The following is a 22,219-nucleotide window of genomic DNA, read 5'->3' as shown; positions in this document are numbered from 1 at the left end:
CTTGGCTACAATTTTCAGCAAAAGCAAATGGAAGGGACACTTTTAGGGAAAAGATATTGGTATGTTTTTTGAAAGACTGAATGATTATGCAGCTGCAAATACCAGAGGTATTATTACATTTCTATACAAAAAGACAGATAGTAGTATTGCACTATTTCAATAGCAGATGCAATCACTGTCAAACAACAAGTACTTTACAGAATATTCCTTACGTATATAAGAAACAGTTGGAGCTTTTCAATCATTTTTACTTATTTTTTGATAGCATGCTTCCTGAAAACCAGTCATGCTTGTAAACTTAATTCAGCATTTTGGTTTTAAGAGTTATATCTCCAGTCCCTTTAATAACAGGGATGGAAATGAGATTCTCTACATGACACCTATAATGCACATTAAACCACTTCATTTCATACAGAACAGGCAGAATTGCAAAAAAAAAATCTTTAAAGAAAACAACTGTGTATGTTCAGAAAACAAGCACACAAAGTAATAGAAAAAAATCTAGCCTTGGAATTAGGAGTGATATAATTCCATCATTTATGTACAAAGACCTACTTCAAGACATGGGAATTGACATGTCAGAATCACAAAGTGATTCTTTTCCCAACCCCTATTTATTTTCTTGAGAAAGATGAAGATTAATTCTTCTTTTGTTTTAGTATCTCAGAAAAGTCACAGAACCTTCTTAAAAATATTTTTTTCTGGTAGTCCAGAGTTGGTCATCCAAGCAGAATCCCACATGAAAAACAAGCTTAAATTTACTACATTGGAGAGCAAGACTTGAGCCTTAGTTAGGAAGGGTCGAACCGCGTGGAACTCTTTTCTTTCTTGATCAATTTCTTAAAATAGGATTCTTCATCAGAGGCTGAAAAGAGGAGGACTGTACTGAAGTATGACTTTCCATTACTGTCTTTTATAGGAAAAGAAATATCTACATATTGCTTTTCAAGTCCCATGCACATGACACAATTAACTTAGAAGGTATACATTTTGCTCTCTTACACACAAACTGCTGTAGGGTTTTGCATCCTAACATCATGATCTTCCAATCAAGCCTTGGCAGAGAACATTAATTGCTAACTGGTGATGAAACAGAGATAAAACTAACTGCAACATCTGAGAGCTTCTTTCTGGCATTTCCATATTTTGATTTCAATGTCATTTTGGAAATAACCCAACTTTACTGAAAACCCAGAACTAAAATTACATAAGTAAGAACTAGATTACATAAAATATTTCCATTTCATTCAGAGTAAGTGCTTCCATAAATGATTAAAAATATATTCTGCCTAATGAGACAGTGAACTGAGGATATATAATTGTAAATTTGATAGAAAAGGTCACTGATTGTTGATCTCCTTTGACTAGCATTGACTCTAAAGGGCACATTTGATTTTAGAAAATAAAAATTTAAAAAATGCTATTATTTAAAAGGTAATTTCATAAGAATCTCCTTGAAAAAGCAGCCTTAAAATTTAGTGTATTTTATAGTTTAGATGATATGCCAAATGAAGCAATCGTATTTTCCTTAATCCCTGGTAGAATTCTAATAAATTATATTGTACATTTGTCACTGGTTAATGAGAAGAATAATCGGTGCAAAAACCCTTTACATATTAAAAATAAATATAAAACAAAATTAAATTAACTTTGAAACCATTCAGTTATATAAAACATGCTCATTCAAATCTTCACATTTATATTTCCACTGTTATAAACAGACCATACAAATCAATAGCTGATGATTAAACTACCTGGAAATTATCAACTTAAGCACTACTACTATTACATTGATGTTTTAATAGACCATAACAGTAATAATATGTTTTTTTACTGAATATTTTTAAGTGATTGGTTGTTGATCTTTTTCATGTTTGCTCTTATTTTTTGGGATCTTAGCATTTCATACATTTCCAACTAGAGTTTGACAGTCTCAATTTTTAACATCTTGTGCATTTTTCTAAGAACAACAAAGCAACAAAAGATAATACAAATAAAAGTATTGAATGTCCTCAAAGCTCAGGATAAACCTATTCAGAGCCTCAATAGATTTGTGAATCAGAAGCCCCACGACACAGGTTAAGATGCAGCTTTTACCCTCCCTGCTCACCACAGTTGGAGAGTTAAAACTGCCTGTGGACAAAACGGAAGAGCATAAAGCAAAGACCAAAACTTACCATAATTGTGGTTACAACCACTGTCCTGTTCTCAATAGCTGCTGTGTCATTGCCAAGAGTGGGTACATCTTGAATCAAGACTAATTTATCCATATCATTCCAGTAACCAACCTGCAAAATAGAGAAAAACATTTAAAAACATATTTTCAAAGAGTTTTCTCTAGTTTCTTCTTGGAACAATGAGGGAATAAATAAGGAAGGATACAAAACAAATTTAAAAAGTAAATGGAAAAACTGGAAATTTACTTGATGATAAGTCGGTTTTCCTAGTGTTGCTAATGATGCTGCTCCATTACACATTTGGCAACTTTATGACTTATAATCATAGTGAATAGCCAAGACGTTGAATGGGTGGATCAAAAAGAAATATGGATACAGTTGGAACATCATTTTATATTGATTCTCTTTTCTATTAATAGTAAGATGGACTGGCAGCCCCAACACAGTAATTTGCATGATTTTATCAATAAAGTTATAAGCTATATGGTAAGGGGAACAGACAGATTAATAAAGGGAACATGTAGGGGATATTTGCAAACAGACAAAAAAGACTAGTGAGTTTTTAAAGTAATTTAGAAACGGTTCTTGGTTTGACATGACCTAGCCACTGGGTAATTTAATTTTAGGCACTTCTGAAATGTTGACTATATCAGAGATGAATATTAAAGAACAATTTGTCACATTAAAAAGTTACATTTCAATTTGTATTTTTTCATTTTTAAATCCTTATATTATTTTCTCATTTGGAATTGAAACAAATACCTTTCTATAGAATGTATTAACTAATTAGGTAAATACTTTAAAAAGTAGTAAACTCCAGTAGGGTCTTAATGGAAATTTAGACCAATGATAATGGAAATGCATCCTGCAGATCATTAAGTAACAGTAATGGCTATGATTTGAGTGCTTGCTCTGTGACAGACACTGTACTTAATGATTTAAAAAATATGAATCTTAAAGTTAACACATACAATAAACTTAGAGGTAGGCGCTATTATTATCCTCACTTTAGACATGAAGATCTATTTTAGAAGGTTAAATAAATTGCACAAGATTATACTACAATGGGGCCAGAATTCAAAGCTCAGGTCTATATGACATCAAGTCCACATAATTTGTCATTATGCAGTTTCCCTAAATGGGTGTTGGTTTGATGCTTGCCAAACTTCTTTCTTGAATTTCTTGATGCCGTTGATTAAACTTACTTCTCTGACAAAATAAATGTATTTGCTCACTAGTCAGGTTTCGTTATTTGTTACAATGTATTTTGAAGTCTCTTTTGCCTCTTTAAGCTTTTTAGCTGTCATGTTAGTATTTATGAACATATTAAAGTAAGCATTTAAATGTCAGAAACATGTATGATATTATTCACAAATGATGCCTATATAATACAATAGCAGGACAGATGGGTCAAAAGAATTTTCACCAATATGACTTGCTTCTTGCTTAAGCCAAGATGATGAGTATATGCCAGTTCAGCAATTTGTTGATTTGATTTTCATTTGTCCAAGTGAATCCATTCTTGGCTGATATTTATTTAACAATTCTGTGAACATTTTAATTTAAAAACAAGCATGCTTTTGAGACCCGCCCTTTCCTCAATTCCTGCTGGTACTAAAAAAATGTCAATTGCTTCTTGTTAATTTTTCTTTCCACATGACATTATATGACATGAAAATGGGTTTCACAGTTCAGCACTTCATTAACATGGAGCCACCCTACAGATCTCAGAAGCCAAATCTCCAAGAAAGAGAAATTTTCTTTGTTAATGAGTTCCCACAACAGAAAAATCACAGTTCTGCACATATTCTGGAACGTCCCCAGATGTTGGCAAGACCTTGACATTTTGCATTTAAAAACTGACTTGTGAGTGCATGACTTTCCCCACAAGAGATAAATGATTCAGAGGTGCTGACAAATTAAAATGATAAGAAAACTTTTACCCAACTGTAGCTACTTGCCTCATACACACACACAATCCTGTGATCTGGGGCCAGTTAAGGGTACACGTCAGGCTGTTCACTAACGGGAAGTAAGACCATACAGGGGTCACTCCCTAACGGTAGTCCTCCGAAACTTGGACCCCGAACTTTACATGAGATGGAGGCTATCTCCCTAGTGAATCGCTGTGTTACACCATTTACTAAGAGCTTTTCCCATACTGACCTCATTTACTCGCACAAGAAAGTGGGAATTTTCTCCTCAAATCCTAGAGAAAGAGACTGGGTGAAAAGTGATTTTGTAATTCTGGAGCAAAAATATGGACGCCTTTAAATCACTAAACAGACAAGGGATGCCAGAAAAAATTGATCTACTGTGGTCCTCGAAAGGTGAACCGTGTGCCGAGATAACCAGAAGGCACGAGCACCTGCCTCCATACTTCCTGGGGCCTGGCCTGCAGCGGGCAGCTGGATGGGGACTGAGCGTGCATGAGAAGCCCCTGTTCTGCTCAAAGCTGGTTCCTTGGAGAGCTGCTTTGACCAGATGGGTTGTTAAAAGTCCAGCTTCCTTCCCATGCCAGTCCCAAGAGGAACTCCGTGGGCCGGGGACAGCATGGCTGAGCTGTCAGGAGCATGAGCTGTGCAGCTGCAGGGACCTCGGCTTCCACCCCAAGTCCACCTTTTTCTAGCTGAGCATCCCTGGCAAGTTACCTGTTTCTTCTGAGCTGCACTTATCTCTTCTATAAAATGAGAAAGAAATATATCTTATTTACAGGTTGGGTGAGGATTAAACATAAAAATATATGCTAATCTTCTATTACAGTGTCTGGCATATGACCTGCTCTCAATAAATGTAAGTTTTACTATTAAGAATTCTTGGAAACCAACTAAGTCTGGGCCTGAAACATTCCCCCTGAGCCTTGAGGGTTACTAGAATGGAGAGAAGGTTCTATTGCTCTAAGGTGCTAGGACTTCAGAAAGAGCTTTTGGCTTCTTGCTAATGAGACCCTCAATCAGTTTTCCTGTTACACAAGTCAGACAAACTGATGGGTTGACTCTGATCTGTTTTCAAAGATAGCTCCCTTGCTGGCAAGTGCTCAATTTACAAGAATGATTGCTCACTTCTCAGGCATATTGCCTGGTCTCACCAGCACAGTGTTTCTCATGGTAGCTCATTTTTAAGTTTAATATTCCTGACAGAATGCCCACGTCGACCGTTGCCACGGAAAGTGAAGACAGATGAGTTGACATCACTTTACACTTCATATTTCTTTCCCGAGTGTTAGATGGATGTCAGCAGACTACGAACATGCCCGATTCATCACTCTCCCAAGTTACTCTTTAACTTTCTCCTTGAGAAACGTTAACTTTGGTTACAATCATGGTTCAATAAGCCATGAAAAGATTCAGTGCTACAAAGAGCACACTAGCTAGTACTGCTAGTTACTACCAGCTTCCTTTCCCATTATTCTTTCTTTTTATAGTGAGGCATTTTACTTTCTGTGCTGTTTTATGCAATATGGAATTGTCTTTTGCATTTTAAAAAGCGTTTGCTTAGCTCATTTTGCAAGTCCTGTGTGCCAAGAGTGGGTCTGTTTCAGGCCTGTCCACCAGCCAGCTGGCATTTCTGGGGCCTTGTCCAGCATTCTGTGGACTCCACAGCTAACTGAAGGGACTTTGCTTAAAATTAGCTCTTTCTTTCTTGTTGCTGGAGCTCTGTGTGCTGACTGAGTGGGGGGATGGGTTTACATGGAACCCCTGCGCTTTGTCTTGAGGTCAACCTTTGGGAGCACGCCTCGTTCTCCTGCTGAGGGCAGCCTCCTTCGGGGAGCTTGTCATGGAGGGGAGCCCTTGGCTCCCCCCCTGTCACCCGTCTCCCTACCTGACCTGCATCAGGTCGACTCCAGTCTACCGAATCTTAATAGCCTGCACTAAAGAGATGCTAAAAACAGGCTGAAAAAGTGCGGATAGTTTTCACAGCAGCTCCACATTGCTCCCTCTTACCCTCACAAAAGACCAGAGCAAAACACAACTTTGGAAAGTCTTTGCAATTTTCCATGTGTGGACTTAACTGTCCTCTATGCCTTTCTTCAGGTCGTTGCCACTTCCATTTCTGCATAACCAAATTCTAACGTCAAGGCCAACTGAATCCCACTTTCTCTATGCAGTCATCCTTGATTTATTTTCCTCCAGCTAGAAGTGATCTTTTGAATTTCCACATGCCTTCTCTTTAACTGACACATGGAACTTCAGTTCTTTCCCACTAAAAAATAATCTCCTTTAGAGCAGGGTCTATTGAGGCAGTGAAATGATCTGTAAAGGTTATGGAGTCAGACATATCTGAATTAAAATCTGTGTTTTATCATTTCCTAACTGTATGGCCTTAGTCAAACAGCCGACACATACTGGGCCTTAATTTTCTTATTTGAAAAAGGGAGGTGACAGCACTTGTATTATAGATTTTATAATTATGCAAAGGAGTAAATTATACAAAACAGCAAGTAGAGTGACAGGCACAGAGCAGGCATTTCATAAATTGTAGCTATCATTATTACATTGAAGCAAGAACATATATTTGGAAAGGATTTTTTAAACAGCCAAGTACTGAAATAGAGTTTTCAGATAAAATATCTTGAACCATGCCATTCCTTGAGCATCCTGGCTAATAGAAGAAAGGAATGTATAGCCTGTGTTGGCTATAAAAGGTTTTTATGTAATTACTGTGGTAGGGGTGGGGTAGGGCTCCATATTAGAAAGTACTTTCTCAGCGCTGGGAAGACGGCTCATCTACCTAGTCACATCACAGGCCATGAGTCACCTTCCCCAACGTAAGAGTCCATGGCGTCCTGAACACCAGCCCCCTCCCCCAGCTGAGTTTCTTGGGTAATTCTCTAATAATAATAATAATAAATGTTATCTTCTAATAATAAATGTTATCTTCCATCTGCTTTCTCCATTGCTCAGTTGAATTTGTCCACCCACCTACTTCAAGAACATCCAGGCTTTTCTAAAAATTCCTCCTGTAAGTAGTTTTCCTTTGTACTTTTGCTAGGGATTTCATAAATACCTACATGGAGATAAGATGATTATGTTTCTTACCTCATTGTGTGCCCCCTGCAGAGTCAATTTTGTTTAGTTGGGATTTTTTTTTGGCTAACCTTACATTCAAAATATTGCTTCCATTTTGGATAAAGCCTATAAAAAGTGAATCAATTTTGTTTCAGCTTTGGGACATGATTAATTATCATGACACAGGAATTTATTTCAGTACAGATGCTCAGGAAAGTACTATTTGTAAGTACCCACAAATTAAAAGAATTAGAACGCTCAGCTATCTTTCACCTGCAAGCCTTTAAAAATGTCAAACGCAAACTAAGAAAAAGGAGAATTTCCTTTTCTTGGTTCGACTATGGCTCACCTTTCTAGGCCCTGTGCTCTTCAGCTCGAACACATCCATAGTGTAATTGACTCTACGTCCGTAGTGGTCAAACTGAACATTCCCTGTCAGTCCTTGAATGCGAACCTGTGAGTGAGAAAGAAAACCCATGAATGCATTCACTTGCCATTGCACTTACAGAGATTGTGACTTCACCTGCTGGTTTATGACTTGATATGAGTGTGGAACTACAACCCATCACCAGATCACCGGAACTACCCTGACATATTTGAGATACTGGGAAGGAGTCTAAAAGAAGAATGTGGAATGAACATTTAGACAAGTCTGTAACATACTGGAAAGATTACTATATTTTACTTGCTTTTTACATTATAAATATAGGTTCCATTTTAATGAACAGAATTTTTCCTCAATATTGAAGTATTGTTCATGGCCATGGAAAAACGGTTTGTTAACAGTTCCTTTTCAGTTTTATCCATATATACATATAATGGAGCGACTAGCCTTGACAGCCACAGCAGATCATGTTTTCTTTCTTGCTAATATTAAAATTAAGATTTGAGAATTTCAAAAAGTATAAATACATTTTTTGAAAATATTCAAGAACATTTTACTCCAAGTTCCTTTGTAATTCATTTACTTAACTTATATTCCTCACCAATGGCATTCCAGAAAATTTAAAGTATAATATTAAAATAATATATATAAAAATAATGCATACACACATAAATAACTCATTAATCTATTGAAAAACAGTGTTTGTATAACTCTGAGAGACTAAAATGTTTAAATGACTTAAGGTTGCAAGGCAATTTGAGGTCTACTGACGTAGTCATTAACGGTATTTGTCAAATATCTTTGGTGCTTCCCCATTCTGGACGCAAGGTAGGATTGTCCTTCTTGATCCCCTTGTAGCTAGCTAGCACTATGTGACTTTTTTCTGATAAATGAGTTTTAAACAGATGTGGTGTGTGTCACTAGTGGGCCGCAGTATTTGTCAATTTGAGATGTCCAAACAATTCTGTTTCCCTTTGTAGCATTCAGGATGGTGACTGCTTTGTTAGCCTGGGTCCCTGAGTGATGACAATAGAGTTCTCCTGTTAATCTAGTGTGTGAGTGAGAAATACTCCTTTGTAACTTACGCTATTGAGATTTGGGGTTGTTTGTTACTGCAGCATCACCCCAGTTATCTTGGCTATGTGCCTACATAAGATATAAACACAGAAGATATGGATTCTATTTAGAAAATGTCTCAAAAATGAATGATGCCTCAATATATCCAAATGGCAATTGATAATAAACCTGTGCTCAAATAAATTATTCTGTTTCCTTGAACATTCCACTTCAACAAACCACAAAATATACTGAATTTCAATGAAATTGTCAGTTACCTGTTTGAGTGTCCTCTCCATGTCAATTCCCTGGCCCCATGGAGCTGCAGGATTCGCAAGACAATCTCCAGCATTTCCTCTCCTTGAAATGTCAATTTTCTGCCTTCTCAGATTTCGGAAAGTTTCAGCCATCACAAGGACTCCATCGTAAGTTAGAGCAGAGGTGTACTAGCCAAATGAAAGTAATTAAAACAGTAAACATTAAAATCGAACCAAGCACCAGGCATAGTCCTAGCACAACGTGGGTTTATGATATAAAGTACCCCCGTCTGAAGGGCAGTTAAATTACTGATAATTAATTGACTCTGGCTTCAGAAATTTCTCTTATCACTTAATGACAGACTGAATATGAAATCTTTCCATTCCAATTAAAAGAGGAGAAAACAAACTCTGAAAAACAGAAATTGTAATAAACGTTTTCCTATCAGTTAGGATTTCAAGGAGTAGCAAAGCCTATCGCCTTATTTTATACATGGAAATACATTCAGGTTAAGAGAAGAGAGGTCTCTCTGTTGTGTTCAAGAATAAATAGTTCAAGAAAAATATAAACGACTGATTCAGCACCTTAATTTATTTTACCCAAATAATTTCCCTTCTTGTTTGAAAGAACTCAATTAATTAATAAGTATGTAATTTCATATGAATAAAATCTAAAGTAGAATTGAGCAGCTTGGTCAGAGGGGCTTCAACTGTAGCACCTTAAACATGTGCAGAATTTTTGCAACCTGTCACTGTGGATGAACCCCAGGAGGGCTGAGCTGTCTTACACTTTTCCTTCTCCAAAAGACCTGGTGGGACTCCCTGAGGTTTAATAAGTGTTTGCTGACAGGAGGTGTGTCTCTTCAGCCAGCCCCTCAGAAGAATGACTGGCACTGTTCGTTATTCAGAAATAAAAAGACAAATTCAGAGATATCACTGACTTACTCAACAAATGTGTATGCACCGGTTGCTGAAGAAAATAGGAATGAGCATTCTTAAACCACTGAGTGTATTCAGGAAGGTTAACTTCTTTCCCTAACACCATGATGATCTAGTGCCAAAGCAGAGAAATGAAATATAGATCATCTGCTTTCTGATGATCACCCCATGTGTCTCTCTGAGAAAAGATTTCCTCAGGTGAAAATGATTAAGGTCAGGAGACGAGGTAAGGAAAGACCTAGAAGGAAAATGCAATTTGTTTAAACTGAAAATAAAAAGAACAGGGAATAACTTTCGGTAAAACCTGACTAGAACTACTAAGTGTGTGGAAAATATGGCACAACTTTCTTGAAGCATGGCAGAACATCAACTACTACTTGTGACAAACTGTATCTTTATATTTCTAAGGAATGCCCTATGGTTAATTCCATATGCCTGAAGCATTCTGTGCTGGTGCTAGGGGAAGTCTTGTGCTGTGGAAAGTAGAGGATGTACTCCTTGATTTGCTGCTTGGAAATGAAGAAAAATCATTTTAAATTCCAATTGTGGAAAGCCAACTTAGGCAACATGACCATTAGGCATAGCAGCTGGCATTTCAGGGAAGAAGAAGACTAAAATAAGGATAAAATAAAGAACATAAGTTCTAATACAGAACCTCTTGATGATAGGGAGCCTAATTTAAAAGCTTTTACCAGAAAGATTATGAGGCACGTAAGGTGAGAGCCTCGCTATATATTCCTCAAGGGCACGCTCGAGCAGGCTTTAGGTAGGAATGCCCCTCACAACTGGGAAAATGGCTGAAGGACACCCAGGTGGTTAAGCAAGATGCTAAATCCAAAAGGAATATGCCTCCTGCCCTGCCTGAACTGACACATCTTTGAGTACAGAAAGTTGTTAAAGTGTCTTCTCATAAGGCAAGAAAATAAGAGCAAGAAATAAAGTGAAACTTGTTACATAAAGTGAAAGAGAAAAATGCATTGCTAGTGTATTGGGATTAAGAGAGTAAACAAAAAATACTGTTGGTTTCTCAACAAGGAGAAAAAAGTGGAAAGAGATGGCACCAAAAAGCAAATTAATTTGCTGTGTTTAAAAAATCCATCCATTTTTTAAATGAAACAAGTGAACTAGAACAACAACAAAAAACAAACCCAAAACAAATAGGTATTACAGAGTGGAGCAGAGCAAAGCAACCATTAATCTAGAGTGGTAAAGGCCTGGAATTCAACAGGCTGTAATGCTGAGCAATGGAAAGAAGCAGTAGGTTAAATTGGTTTTATCTTTTCAAAAGATTTAGTTTTTCCACATTTTGTTATGTCCAGAAAACCATATTCTTGGGTTCTAGATACCAACTTCTCAATGGTATCTAGAAAGTTCTTATTAAATACACTTTTCAGGTTTAGGGAGAATAGACTAGATCTTGGCCTAGAGTTAGTTACCAGTGACCACAATGATGGGGTGAGTTCTGTCTGCCATGGTTTGTAGATATCGAGACATAGTTGGGGTGGGATCATAGTGCAGTAATAGGGAGCATATTCTTAAGCTGTGCAACACAAGACTGAGCAAAATAAAATAAAAGAAGATAATAATGATTGTCTCCTGGTTGTTGGCAGAGTGCAATTTTACCTCACACGTGAGAGCTCTCTGAAATATGCACTAAACACTGGCTGGAAATCAGGAGGACTACAAAGTTGAATGACAGATGCATACTGTCCCAAAGGAGTTCCAAGGAGTGAAGCAATGAGTACACACTTAATTATGTTAAGGCCTTGCGTTACAAAATCAAATAGTATGGAGATTACCAAGGAGAAAGAAAGTGTAACTTGAGATAAAGTCTGGAAGATGATTTTTTGGATAGGTGGGAATGAAAGTGTAGGCAAAAGCACAGGGACTGCAGGCTTGGAAAAGGTTAGGGCAGTTGAAGTTGGCTGGGGCATCAGAAGCAAGGAGAAGGCCATGCACGTAGAAATACTTTTTGGCCTATATTGGGGGAAAACCGTATCTAAGTTTTCAAGAGCAGCTGTAACAAAGTACCACAAACTAAATGGCTTAAAACAACAGAAATCTTTGTCTCACAGTTTTGGAGGCCAGAAGTCCAAAACCAATGAATTAGCAGGCCATGCTCTCTCCAAACCTGTAGGGGGGTCCTTGGTTGCCTCTTTCAGCTTCTCATCAGTGCTCCCTGGCTTATGGCACTTTCCTCTCTGCCTCAGCCATCTCATGGCCTTTTCTCCTGTGATTGTCTCCTTCTTACAAGGATACCAGTCATTTAGGATTAGGGGCCCATCCTGCTTCGGTATGATCTCATTTTAGCTTAACTAATTCCAGCTGGATATGCCCCTACTTCCAATTAAGGTCACATTCAGAGCTACTAAGGCTTAGGATTTCAACATATATTTTTGGGGGTCACAATTCAACCCATAACAACTAACCTTTATTCCAGAACTTCTTTTTAAAGCAGGGGAGTGACAAGATCACAAGTGTCCTTTTAATCTTGCTTGAAACACTAAACAATTCAAGATCCATTTAATTAAGTCTATCTTTATTAGAGGGCAACTGAGTACCTAGCATCAGGCTAAGAGTTATGAAAGATTATGAGAGGATCATCTGTGTTTATGTATTTTTCATTCATGATATATACTGTTGCTTGAGAGATGAGATTTACATACATGATTCAATGAATATCAGAGGCAATACAAGGATGTGCCCAAAGTTGTGGCAGAGACAAGTCTAATTTGAGGTCATCGAAGAGGAGATATTGGGATGGGCAAAAGTGTCAGTGAGTCTGGATCCGAGGACCACATTCTGACCATATGTTAATGTTGTCACTAAAATGGAACAATGAATCACATGGCACTATGAAGCACTGCTAAGAAGGCTTAAGTCCATTCTAGATCCTAGAGCTAAAAGAGTAACAAGGTGCTAAAGAGTTGCTTCACGGAAGACATGCTAAGATAAAAAGTGGTATGCCAACTAGACAGTGTGATGAAGGACAGAGGACTGTCTACATGGGAAGGAAGAAAGGCAAGGGATCTCCGCCTACACTGATGAAGGAATGAAGAGAGCATGCTAGAAAGCAAACTGTTCAGATGAGAAATGGGTACAAAAAGGAGGCTTTATGACCTTCTCTTTGAGGATTAACATTTGGTAGAATTCAGCTTTGGGGATCATTTATCTTTGGACCTGCTCGAAGGCAAAAGGCAGACTGAAAGACTTCCCAGGGTTCTTTTCATCCTGAGAGTGATTTGCATTTTTTGAAAACTTTTTGGCATTTTAGTATGCCTTCATCCACAGTGACTATTACAGGAAGTGCTGTAACCCACTGGAAAACGCACTCATTTAAGACTCAGGGAGGCCAAGATTCTCCTCTGGACATTCCAAGGTCCTGATCCCTGACTTGGGGATAATTCATAAACCCATGCAATATCTTTCATTTATCACTCTATAAAATCAGAGGGACACGCCATAAATGTTCTGTTCTGCAATTCCATGATTCTAGGGTAGTGAAGATGGTACAGACGGCCAAATTCCCATACGACAGAGGAGAAACTGACATGCACAGGGAATAGAAGAGCTAAGAATCTCTAACCTTAGATCTTATTTTTTTCTAGGCCTGTACTTCCAAATTATCCTTGAAAACTTCTTGCTATAATATACTGCCAGTGAGAGAGTAGTAAATATATGTTAATGATGGTGATTCTTCATTATGTACGAGATCAAAATCACTAAGCTGGGGTTTAAGAAACATTATATCATTATTTACATGATGTCCAAGAAAGTCATCAATCTTTTCAGGGGAGAAAAATATAGGCTTGCTATCAGAAATTTACCAGCTTCTTTTATTTATTTATTATTTATTTGAGGTACTGGACCAGGGATTGGACCTGGGACCTCATATATGGGAATCTGGTGCTCAACCACTGAGCCACATCGGCTACCCTGAGTTGGTTTTTTCATTTGTTTGCTTGTTTTTTTTCTGTTTTTTTTTTTTTAAGGAGGCACTGGGAACTGAACCTGGGACCTCCCATGTGGGAAGCAGGCTTTTCTGACTTTGAATTGTTAATTTGAAAGATGAATTTTGCAGAAGTGTGTATGTATTACCTTTCTATGCATCCCTAATTTACTTACTTGCTTGATAAATCACTTTGCAAATGCAGCTATATTTTGGGTAGAAAAGTTACTGAGGATTGTTCAAATTTGAAATATTTAGTTAAAAAAACTAAAAACATGTACAATTTTCTCAAGGAAATTCATATGCAAAATAATAATAACTTACATGAGTTAATTTCTAACTACTCTTAAATATAGAAATTTGGAAATTATTAATTGATAGTACAGTCATTAATAATGACAAAATTATTCTTTCCTATGCCATACTATCATCTGAGAAAATATTACTGGAAGAATTGCATAATGTATTTTCTACCTTAAATAGAAAAAAAAAAAAGCTAACCATGCATATGAGAAAACCATATGAATACCTTTGGAGGGGTCTCAGATCCTGGATACTCTCTCTGATCTAGTTTCTTCCAGCGATCCATTAGTTTGGTTACCATAGGTGTATTAAAATCTACCAATTGGAATCCTGTAACATTGGCACCACCATGTACAAATCTCTCAAGAGAAATGTCCTTGAATCCCTATAAAAATCAATATGACAGTTTGTTAAATTTAACAGTGATAACACAAATTAATAACCAATACGGTCATCCAAAAAGATTTCTAATAAGACAATGCTTAGAAAGAGGTGGCTAATCCATTTATGTTAATTTAACTGTTGAACTGTGTCATGCAAAATTCAAAACAAGAGAAAAGTACATCAATGTTTTCAGTTCAAGTATTTCCTGTATGCTTTTTATGAAGTATGGATGCGGGTATAAGAGATGACTACAATGGCATAAAAAAGTCTTTGGTTGAGGACATAGTTGCTCTCTGACACAGACATGCAGAGCATATAGTATATGAAAGTAATACCTAGGTATTATTGTACTTTGAGTCCATGATGGGTAAGACCATGTAGGGAAGTTCATTTTAATTACAAAGTTGGCTAAACGCAGACAGAGCTGGTAATTTGAGCCAAAGGGTAAAAGCTTTCATTACATCAGCGACCACAAGCCTCATAGTCCTGGGAAATGATAAATGGAAGAGAAGAGAGCAAGAGAGGCCAATCGCAGACTCCTGAGTGGTGGAGAATATGATGGTGCCCACCAGGTGCAGCTGGGGAACTGGGAGGGAAGGGTATCATCTATTGCAGGTTTCAAAATTCTGGAAACAGATATCTTCTTTCCTCCCTCTTTACCTCCTTCCCTCCACCAACCTCTTTTATCTATCATCTCTCTCTTTCTCTTTATTTATCTATTTATGTTTGTTTTATACCTCACCCTGTTTTTCCCACTAAGTATTTTAAGTGCCTTATAAAAATATACACTCAATGAAAAATATGAAATAAACAGTTGAAAGAAGAGGGCAAAAAAGATATTAAAGAAATGAATCAATAAGTCTCAAGGTTTTAGCCTGGAGAAAAATAAACTACACACACAAGTTTGTACCATCTTTGTTTTCATTTTTGCTTTCTCTTTGTATTTAGTAGTAAAGTTTCTTTTGAAAATGTGAATATGCTTCAACTGTGGTGAGGGAACTAAAGGAAAGCATTTTGTTCACTTGGTGGAGGTAAAATGTGCAGTAGCAACCCTGCAATTATAGTAAGAATTCAGTGAAGGAATCAGAGAAGAGGGAGAACTGGGGGTGCCCTTCCAACTGAATGCACGTCCACCATGATTTTGGAGCCTTCTGTGTTTTTGCTTATAACAAAGGAGACTGTCTTCCTATGCAAATTGTCATTTTTGCTATCTACAAAGAAAAACAGCAATCTATTGGCAACTAAACAAAACTGCTGTGGAGAGCTCCAGAGGAGTATAATAATAGTTAAAATTGATGCTGGGCTTATTATGAGCCAGGCATTGTGATAAGCACATTATACAGTTGATCTATCTAGTGTAGTCCTCAAAGCAATGTTATGAGATAGATCCTATAATAAGCTTTAGCTTTATGTAATGCTCTTACAGGAAGTTCTTTAAGGAAACTGAGACTCAGTGAGGTGGAGAAAACTATTCAAGATCACCCAGTAAGTACATAGTCGAACCAAGATTCCAACCAGACGAGCTGACTCTTGAGTTTGGACTTTTTAAATCTATGCGCCTGTGTATTCATTCAAAAAGTATTTAAAATTTTGTTAATTATCGTAATCTCTAGGATAGGCAAGGCGATGCCGTAAGAAAGAGTGCAGGCCTTGAATTCCACCTCTGCAACTTTTTAGACTTGGGTTTCCCACATGCAATATCAGAACAATAATACTAAGGTTTTTAGCACATCTGGTTTGAATTCAGTAAATAATAGCCATTATTTTTAACTAATTCACTCAACAAATATTTATTTCATGCCTATTATATGCCAACTAATTTGACAGCTCATCAGCAACATTCTCATTTCACTGAGAAAGAAACTAGACACCACAAAGCAAATCTATGGTTTGAAATGGGAAAAATACTGTCCATCATTCTCTACTGAGTAAAGTGTCAGTTGGATATTTGTTTGCTTCTACCAGAGGACAGACAGGCAGGCAAATAATTTCAATGTTTTCTAAAAGCCAAAGTGATTCAATGAGTGTGTTAATTGCTAATTGATGACATTATTATTTTCGTTCTGCAGTAGCTGAAATAGAGGGTCTGCCAGGCCATCTCTCACAGTGTTATCCCAGAGCTGCAAGGCACACAGGCAAACAGTGCAGCCTTCAGAAAAATTATTTCATGTGAAGACTAACTGATGAATCACAGTCCACATTTGTCTGATTCTATCCTGTTTCTATGCTGTAGGGAAAAGGAAAAAAAATTACCACATCTGATTAAAATGTCTTTTCAGTTATAATTTGAATGAATGGCAGGTGGCTTCACTTATTTTAGTTCTACCTGTCTGAGTACAGGCAATATTTTTCCTATCATATATTTTTTTATAATTCTATATAGAAAATTGATAGGCTCTAGACTGTTAGGCAGTTTCCTTGGGAACAGTTATTTCCATGGTCATTTAGATTTCAGTTTTTACCAAGGGACTAGTGTGGAACTTGGGTACCATGTTGCATGCACTGCACAATTGTGAATGATCTCCTAGGTAAGGTGGGCTTCCAACTTGCTTCTCCTGTGAATTTTCATTTGCAGTTAGTTCATACATCCTCTGGGGGAAAAGGGAACATTTAAATAAAGTATTGGACCGCAGGTATTTTGATGACTTTTGCAGACCTATAGGCCTGTCACCTCGCAGGTTTTTAAAAATGTTCATCCTTTCAGTTTTATTTAATTCAGAGGACGCTTCTGCTGCATTTTGCATTTCAGTTCATAGGCCAACTAAATCATAGGGAGGCCACTCTGATGCAGTTAATGGAGCATGCCAAGTAGAATGGGGGAAAATCTCCTTTAACATTTAAAAAAGATGAGGTTGTTGAGAAATTGACTTAAACTGGGCACTTTTGATGTATAAGTGGATGGTTGGTGGAGTCAGACGGGCCCAGGGCAGAAAAGCTGAAAAACACGGGAAGCATAAAGGAAAAACCAAAGGAGTGTTGCCAAGCTGGCAGAACCTTAAATTGGAATCACTGTACTTTTATGACAATGTGCCAGGAAGCCAATTTTGAGAACTGGGTACTAGCTCCCATTCTGTTACTAACCAGGCACCTAAATGTAGAAACGTCACTTTACTTTCTATCTTAATTTCCTTACCTTCTTTAGGGGTGTGGATGGGCATGTGAGAGGGGTGGGGGGAGGAGGAGAGCTGTGGTAGGGGGCCGGGGACAGATTGTTAATCTTTAATGATGTGCCTTGAACATTCTGTAATTTTATATTTCTTTAGGGCAGAGCTAGAGGTTTTCCTAGCTGTAAAATACACATGTTTTTAAAAAGTTAAAAATCTAAATGAGACTAGAGTCCTTAAGAATTTGCTTTGCAGGTGGAACAAAAGGCTGGTGACTTGTCCTTGCCATTGGTCGCCATATTTAAATGATCTCACTGCTGGAGGGGTGAAAAAAGATTTGCGATACAGAGCAATGTGCCTCAGGGCAGACTTCCCTTACCGTGTGGGAGATGCTTAAATGAATGGCCGCTTTGTATGGCATTATTCCCTGTAGAACTTATTTAGTTATTTTAAAATTAGTTTATGTTTTTATAATAGACAGGCCAGAGTTTCAAATTTGCCTTTGACACATAGGACTGATGTGGTCTTGGGTAAATAACACTGAGCCATATTTTCCAATTGATAAAATAAGCATATCTATTTTAAGGATTAATTAAAACAATTATAGTGACATTTAAAATGGATGCTAGAGGAAAGCAGAGGTTCAGCAGTTAGAGAATAAAGAAAAAGGCCCTTGCATAAGGCAAAAAGGAGACACGGTCCCTGCCCATTATGAACTTGCAGTGTAGTCATGGGTTACTTGAGGCTGTGCTACTGGATGTCGTACAACACCTGGCACAGAGGAGGTGGAAAAGAATGGTTTGCTGAATAAAAGGAAGAATGAATCCTACACTACCAGTGCACAGGGTTATTTGGAAACACAGAAGAGGGGCTATCTTATTTGGTAATTAAGGGTGTCTTTAATTCACCATTAGTAAGGGCTGGGTGGGGTATGTTTCTCCTAGTGGAGACAACAGCTTAAGTTAAAGCTGCTGAAGTAAAACAGCATTAGCTGTCTGGTGATCTGTTTGGTTTCTAGAACAGAGCTTAATCTGCTGAGATACCATGTGCTTTCGCCAATACCTCTAGATGATGGTTCCCTTACCAGTTATACGGTTTGTAAATATTTTATCCCATTTATCCCATTCCATGGGTTGTCATTGCACCTTCTTGATAGCATCTTTTAAAGCAGGAAAGTTTTGCATTTTGATGAAGTTCCATTTTTTTTTTGTTTGCTTGTGGTTGTTTTGGTGTTGTTTCTTAAAAATTATTGCCTAGTCCAATGTCACAAAGATTTATACATAGGTTTTCTTCCAAGAGTTTTATTGTTTTAGCCTTACATTTAGATCTTTGATCCTTTTGGAGTTAACATTTATATATACTAGGAGATGGTGGTTCCAACTGTATTCTTTTGCATATGGATATCCAGTTGTATCAGCACCACTTATTGAAAAGACTATTCTTTTCCCATTGAATTTCCTTGGCATCCTTGATGATTAACAAATGTGTGGCTTTATATCTGGACTCTCAATTCTATTCCATTGCTCTTTATGTCTATCCTTATGCCAGTATTATAAAGTCTTGATTACTGTAGTTTTGAAATAATTTTTGAAATCAGGAAGTGTGAGTCCTCAAATTTTTTCTTTTCATTCAAGATTATTTTGGCTACCCTGAGTCCCTTGAATTTCCATATGAATTCTAGGATCACCTTGTTAATTTCTGCAATAAAGGCAGCTGGGATTGTGATAGTGATTTTTTGGAATCAGTTGATCAATTTAGGGAGTATTGACATCTTTTTTTTAAATTAATTTTTTTTATTTCTAAAGAAGCTTTAGATTACATAAATTTTACATAAAAATATAAGGGATTCCCATATGCCCTACTCCCTCGCCCTTCCACTTTCCCACATCAACAACATCCCTCATTAGTGTGGTACATTTGTTACAATTGATGAACACATATTGAAGCATTGATAACCATGGACTACAGTTTACATTACAGTTTACACTGTGTTCCGCACAATTTTGTAGGTTATAACAAAATATACAATGGTTTGTATCTGTCATTGCAATGTCATGCAGGACTCCAATACCCCAAAAATGCCCACATATTATCCCTATTCTTCCCTCTCCCATTCCTCAGAAGCTCTTATTGTCCTCATGAACATGGAGTGTTTTTCTACTGAATTAAGTGTTCTTTAATTTTCTTCAACAATATTTTGTAGTTTTCAGTATACATGTATTCAGTATTGAAATTTTTTCATTACGTTTTTAAGTATTTTATTTTTTTTGATGCTATTCTAAATGGAATATTTCTCAAATTTCATTTTTAGAATGCTTGTTGACTGTATTCAGAAATACAGTAAATTTTGCTTATTTTGATCTTATATCCTGCAACCCTGTTAACTCATTCATTAGCTCTAATAGGCTTTTTTAGGGGGGAGGGGATGCCTTTGAATTTTCTATATACAAGATCTCGTCATCTATAATTAGACAAGTTTTACTTCTTCCTTCTCAATATGGATGGCTTTTGTTTATTTTTCTTGCCCAATATCCCTTACTAGAATCTTCATTACAATGTTCAGTAGAAGTGGTGAGAGATACACCCTTGTCTTGTTCCTGACCTTAGGGGGAAGTCTTTCAGCCTTTTACCACTAGTGTGACGCTAGTATAATTTCTTTCTCTCTTTTTTAAAATTTTTTTATTCAGGACTGAGTTCACATTTGGGAATCGTAAGTACAAAGCTCTCAAGAAATAGTGGGTGATTGGCTCAATGAAACAAAAACCACTTTGGTTTTGGAAGTACAGTTCTTCAGGGGTAAATGAACAAGTCAATAGAATGATACAATAATATACTATATTATAATGTAGATATGCACAAGTCACTGGCCTAATCATGTGTTACAAAGACAATAACTACATATGATAAAAGCTTGCTTATTTTAGGTGAGAGTGATGGTGCTAATCTCTAACACAAGCAAAAAAGGTTTTCTACTTCAAATGTTAGTACTTAGCCATTATAAATATTTAGATAACTTAAATATGCTGCCATCTACTATGGTTGTGATACCCATTAGGATGTTATAACTATTAATTATTTTCATTTTTGTACTGATTTATTTATTTGGGTTGTCAATGTCAGCAATTCATTTCAGGTATAACAGTCTATATAACATATTGATTTTTTCCTGAATTATATTGTTTGGAAAGAATAGATGTCAAAACCTTCTAAATGGGATAAAAGTAATTAATTAGAATCTCATTGTAAAATATCTTTGAACATACAGACATCCCATAAACATAAGGTCTTTTCTTTTATAATTAATAATAACAGAATATATTAGCTTGAAGTTTTATATTTTATAAAATATATTAAAAAACACCAGATGCTACTAAAAACAACAGAAAAGACAAATCAAATTTTCCCGGTCTTTTCACAATAATTCATTAAATAGCAAAATTATACTTTAAGAAAAACAATAAATACAATAATAATCCAAGGTCTATCACTGCACTTTAATATCTCAGCTCCGCAGGGACACCCAGTTGCCTAGAGCCTGTATGTTTCCTGACTTTGATGATCCACTTTCTACATGAAAAGAGTGTGCAGGGATCTGAGTTTCTTTGGCATCCTTCAGTTCTTTTGCTGTTCCATGTACAAGATATTTACCAAAGAAATGTGTAGTGGGAAAAGATAGGAAAAGGAGAACAATTCTTCTCTGAGAAACCACAGCAACGCACAAGCCCTTGGGCAGAAGGCATTCTAATAGAGCAAGAAACGATGACCCTTTCCCAGCAGTTTCTCCCTCGGCGCAAGGTTAACAGGAAATTTTGAGTGAGCCTTGCCAAGAAATCCATAAGGACCTGTGTCAGGCCTTGAGGGCTTTAATAAGAACGCATGTATCTCATTCAGTCCCTGTCTGGATATAATACGTGAAAAGCTGACAAATTAAAAAAAAAAGTTTTGAATTACTCCCCTTCAAAAGACTTGTTTAGATATCCACTTCAATCTTGTTTTTGTTAAAACTAAAGAACATGAGTTTAGATTATTCTTGTACTACCTCTAAGTATTGGCAATCTTCATCCATAGAGTAGCATTATCATTTAGAAAGAGAAAAAGATACTATTTAATTTGATGATTGATACCATAGTAAAGTATGTTCTAATTGGTTTTAAAGGTCACTAGCAGATATGCTGATCTGGATATAGAAATATATTGAATGTATGTTAGAAATACAGTGATGATTGGAAACAAAAAATATTTTCCGATATGTTGTATAAAGCTTAGTAAATGATACAGTCTAATCACTTATTGGAGCATTATTTTAAGGCAGAGTTGAAGTAATTTTGAATGTTTTAGAAATTCTTATGAAAAGTAGAAAATAAAGAATTCTTACCAAGTTTGCAATGATATAATGGTAACCTTTCACATGCTTTCCAACACTCACAATCTGTGAAGATATGAGGAAATAAGAGAAAATCAATTTAACTTTACTGGGTTATTATTTCTTAAAATATAGATTATTAAATATTCTAGCATAATACCACATAGAGCAATGAAATGAAAGTGACATAGTTTTCTTTCTAAAAGTAATTTATTCTAATTAGAATTTTATAAACAACATTAAAAATAAGTGGTTGAAGTAAAATACCAACTTTTATTTTAATCACACCACAC

At 36.5% G+C, this 22,219-nt stretch overlaps 1 protein-coding gene across 9 annotated transcripts in view; it reads right to left on the bottom strand.

The window, feature by feature from the left end:
- GRIA4 (glutamate ionotropic receptor AMPA type subunit 4) overlaps nt 1-22,219 on the bottom strand; it is a 386,269-nt gene that overhangs the window by 59,927 nt on the left and 304,123 nt on the right. For all 9 annotated transcript variants that reach the window (XR_011647617.1, XM_004453286.3, XM_004453287.3 and 6 more), the window contains 5 exons: nt 21,939-21,992; nt 14,302-14,460; nt 8,906-9,073; nt 7,536-7,640; nt 2,178-2,288 (listed from right to left, as the gene is read on the bottom strand). Coding sequence is in view for 8 of the 9 variants with exons in the window: in XM_004453286.3 (XP_004453343.1) it covers nt 2,178-2,288; nt 7,536-7,640; nt 8,906-9,073; nt 14,302-14,460; nt 21,939-21,992 (597 nt within the window). In the remaining variant the exon portion in view is untranslated. The remainder of the gene's footprint in view (nt 1-2,177; nt 2,289-7,535; nt 7,641-8,905; nt 9,074-14,301; nt 14,461-21,938; nt 21,993-22,219) is intronic.

The sequence above is a fragment of the Dasypus novemcinctus genome, chromosome 27 (assembly GCF_030445035.2).
Source record: "Dasypus novemcinctus isolate mDasNov1 chromosome 27, mDasNov1.1.hap2, whole genome shotgun sequence".
NCBI lineage: Eukaryota > Metazoa > Chordata > Mammalia > Cingulata > Dasypodidae > Dasypus > Dasypus novemcinctus.
Note: the sequence above shows the minus strand (reverse complement) of the source record. Positions and strands in the feature narration are given on the sequence as shown.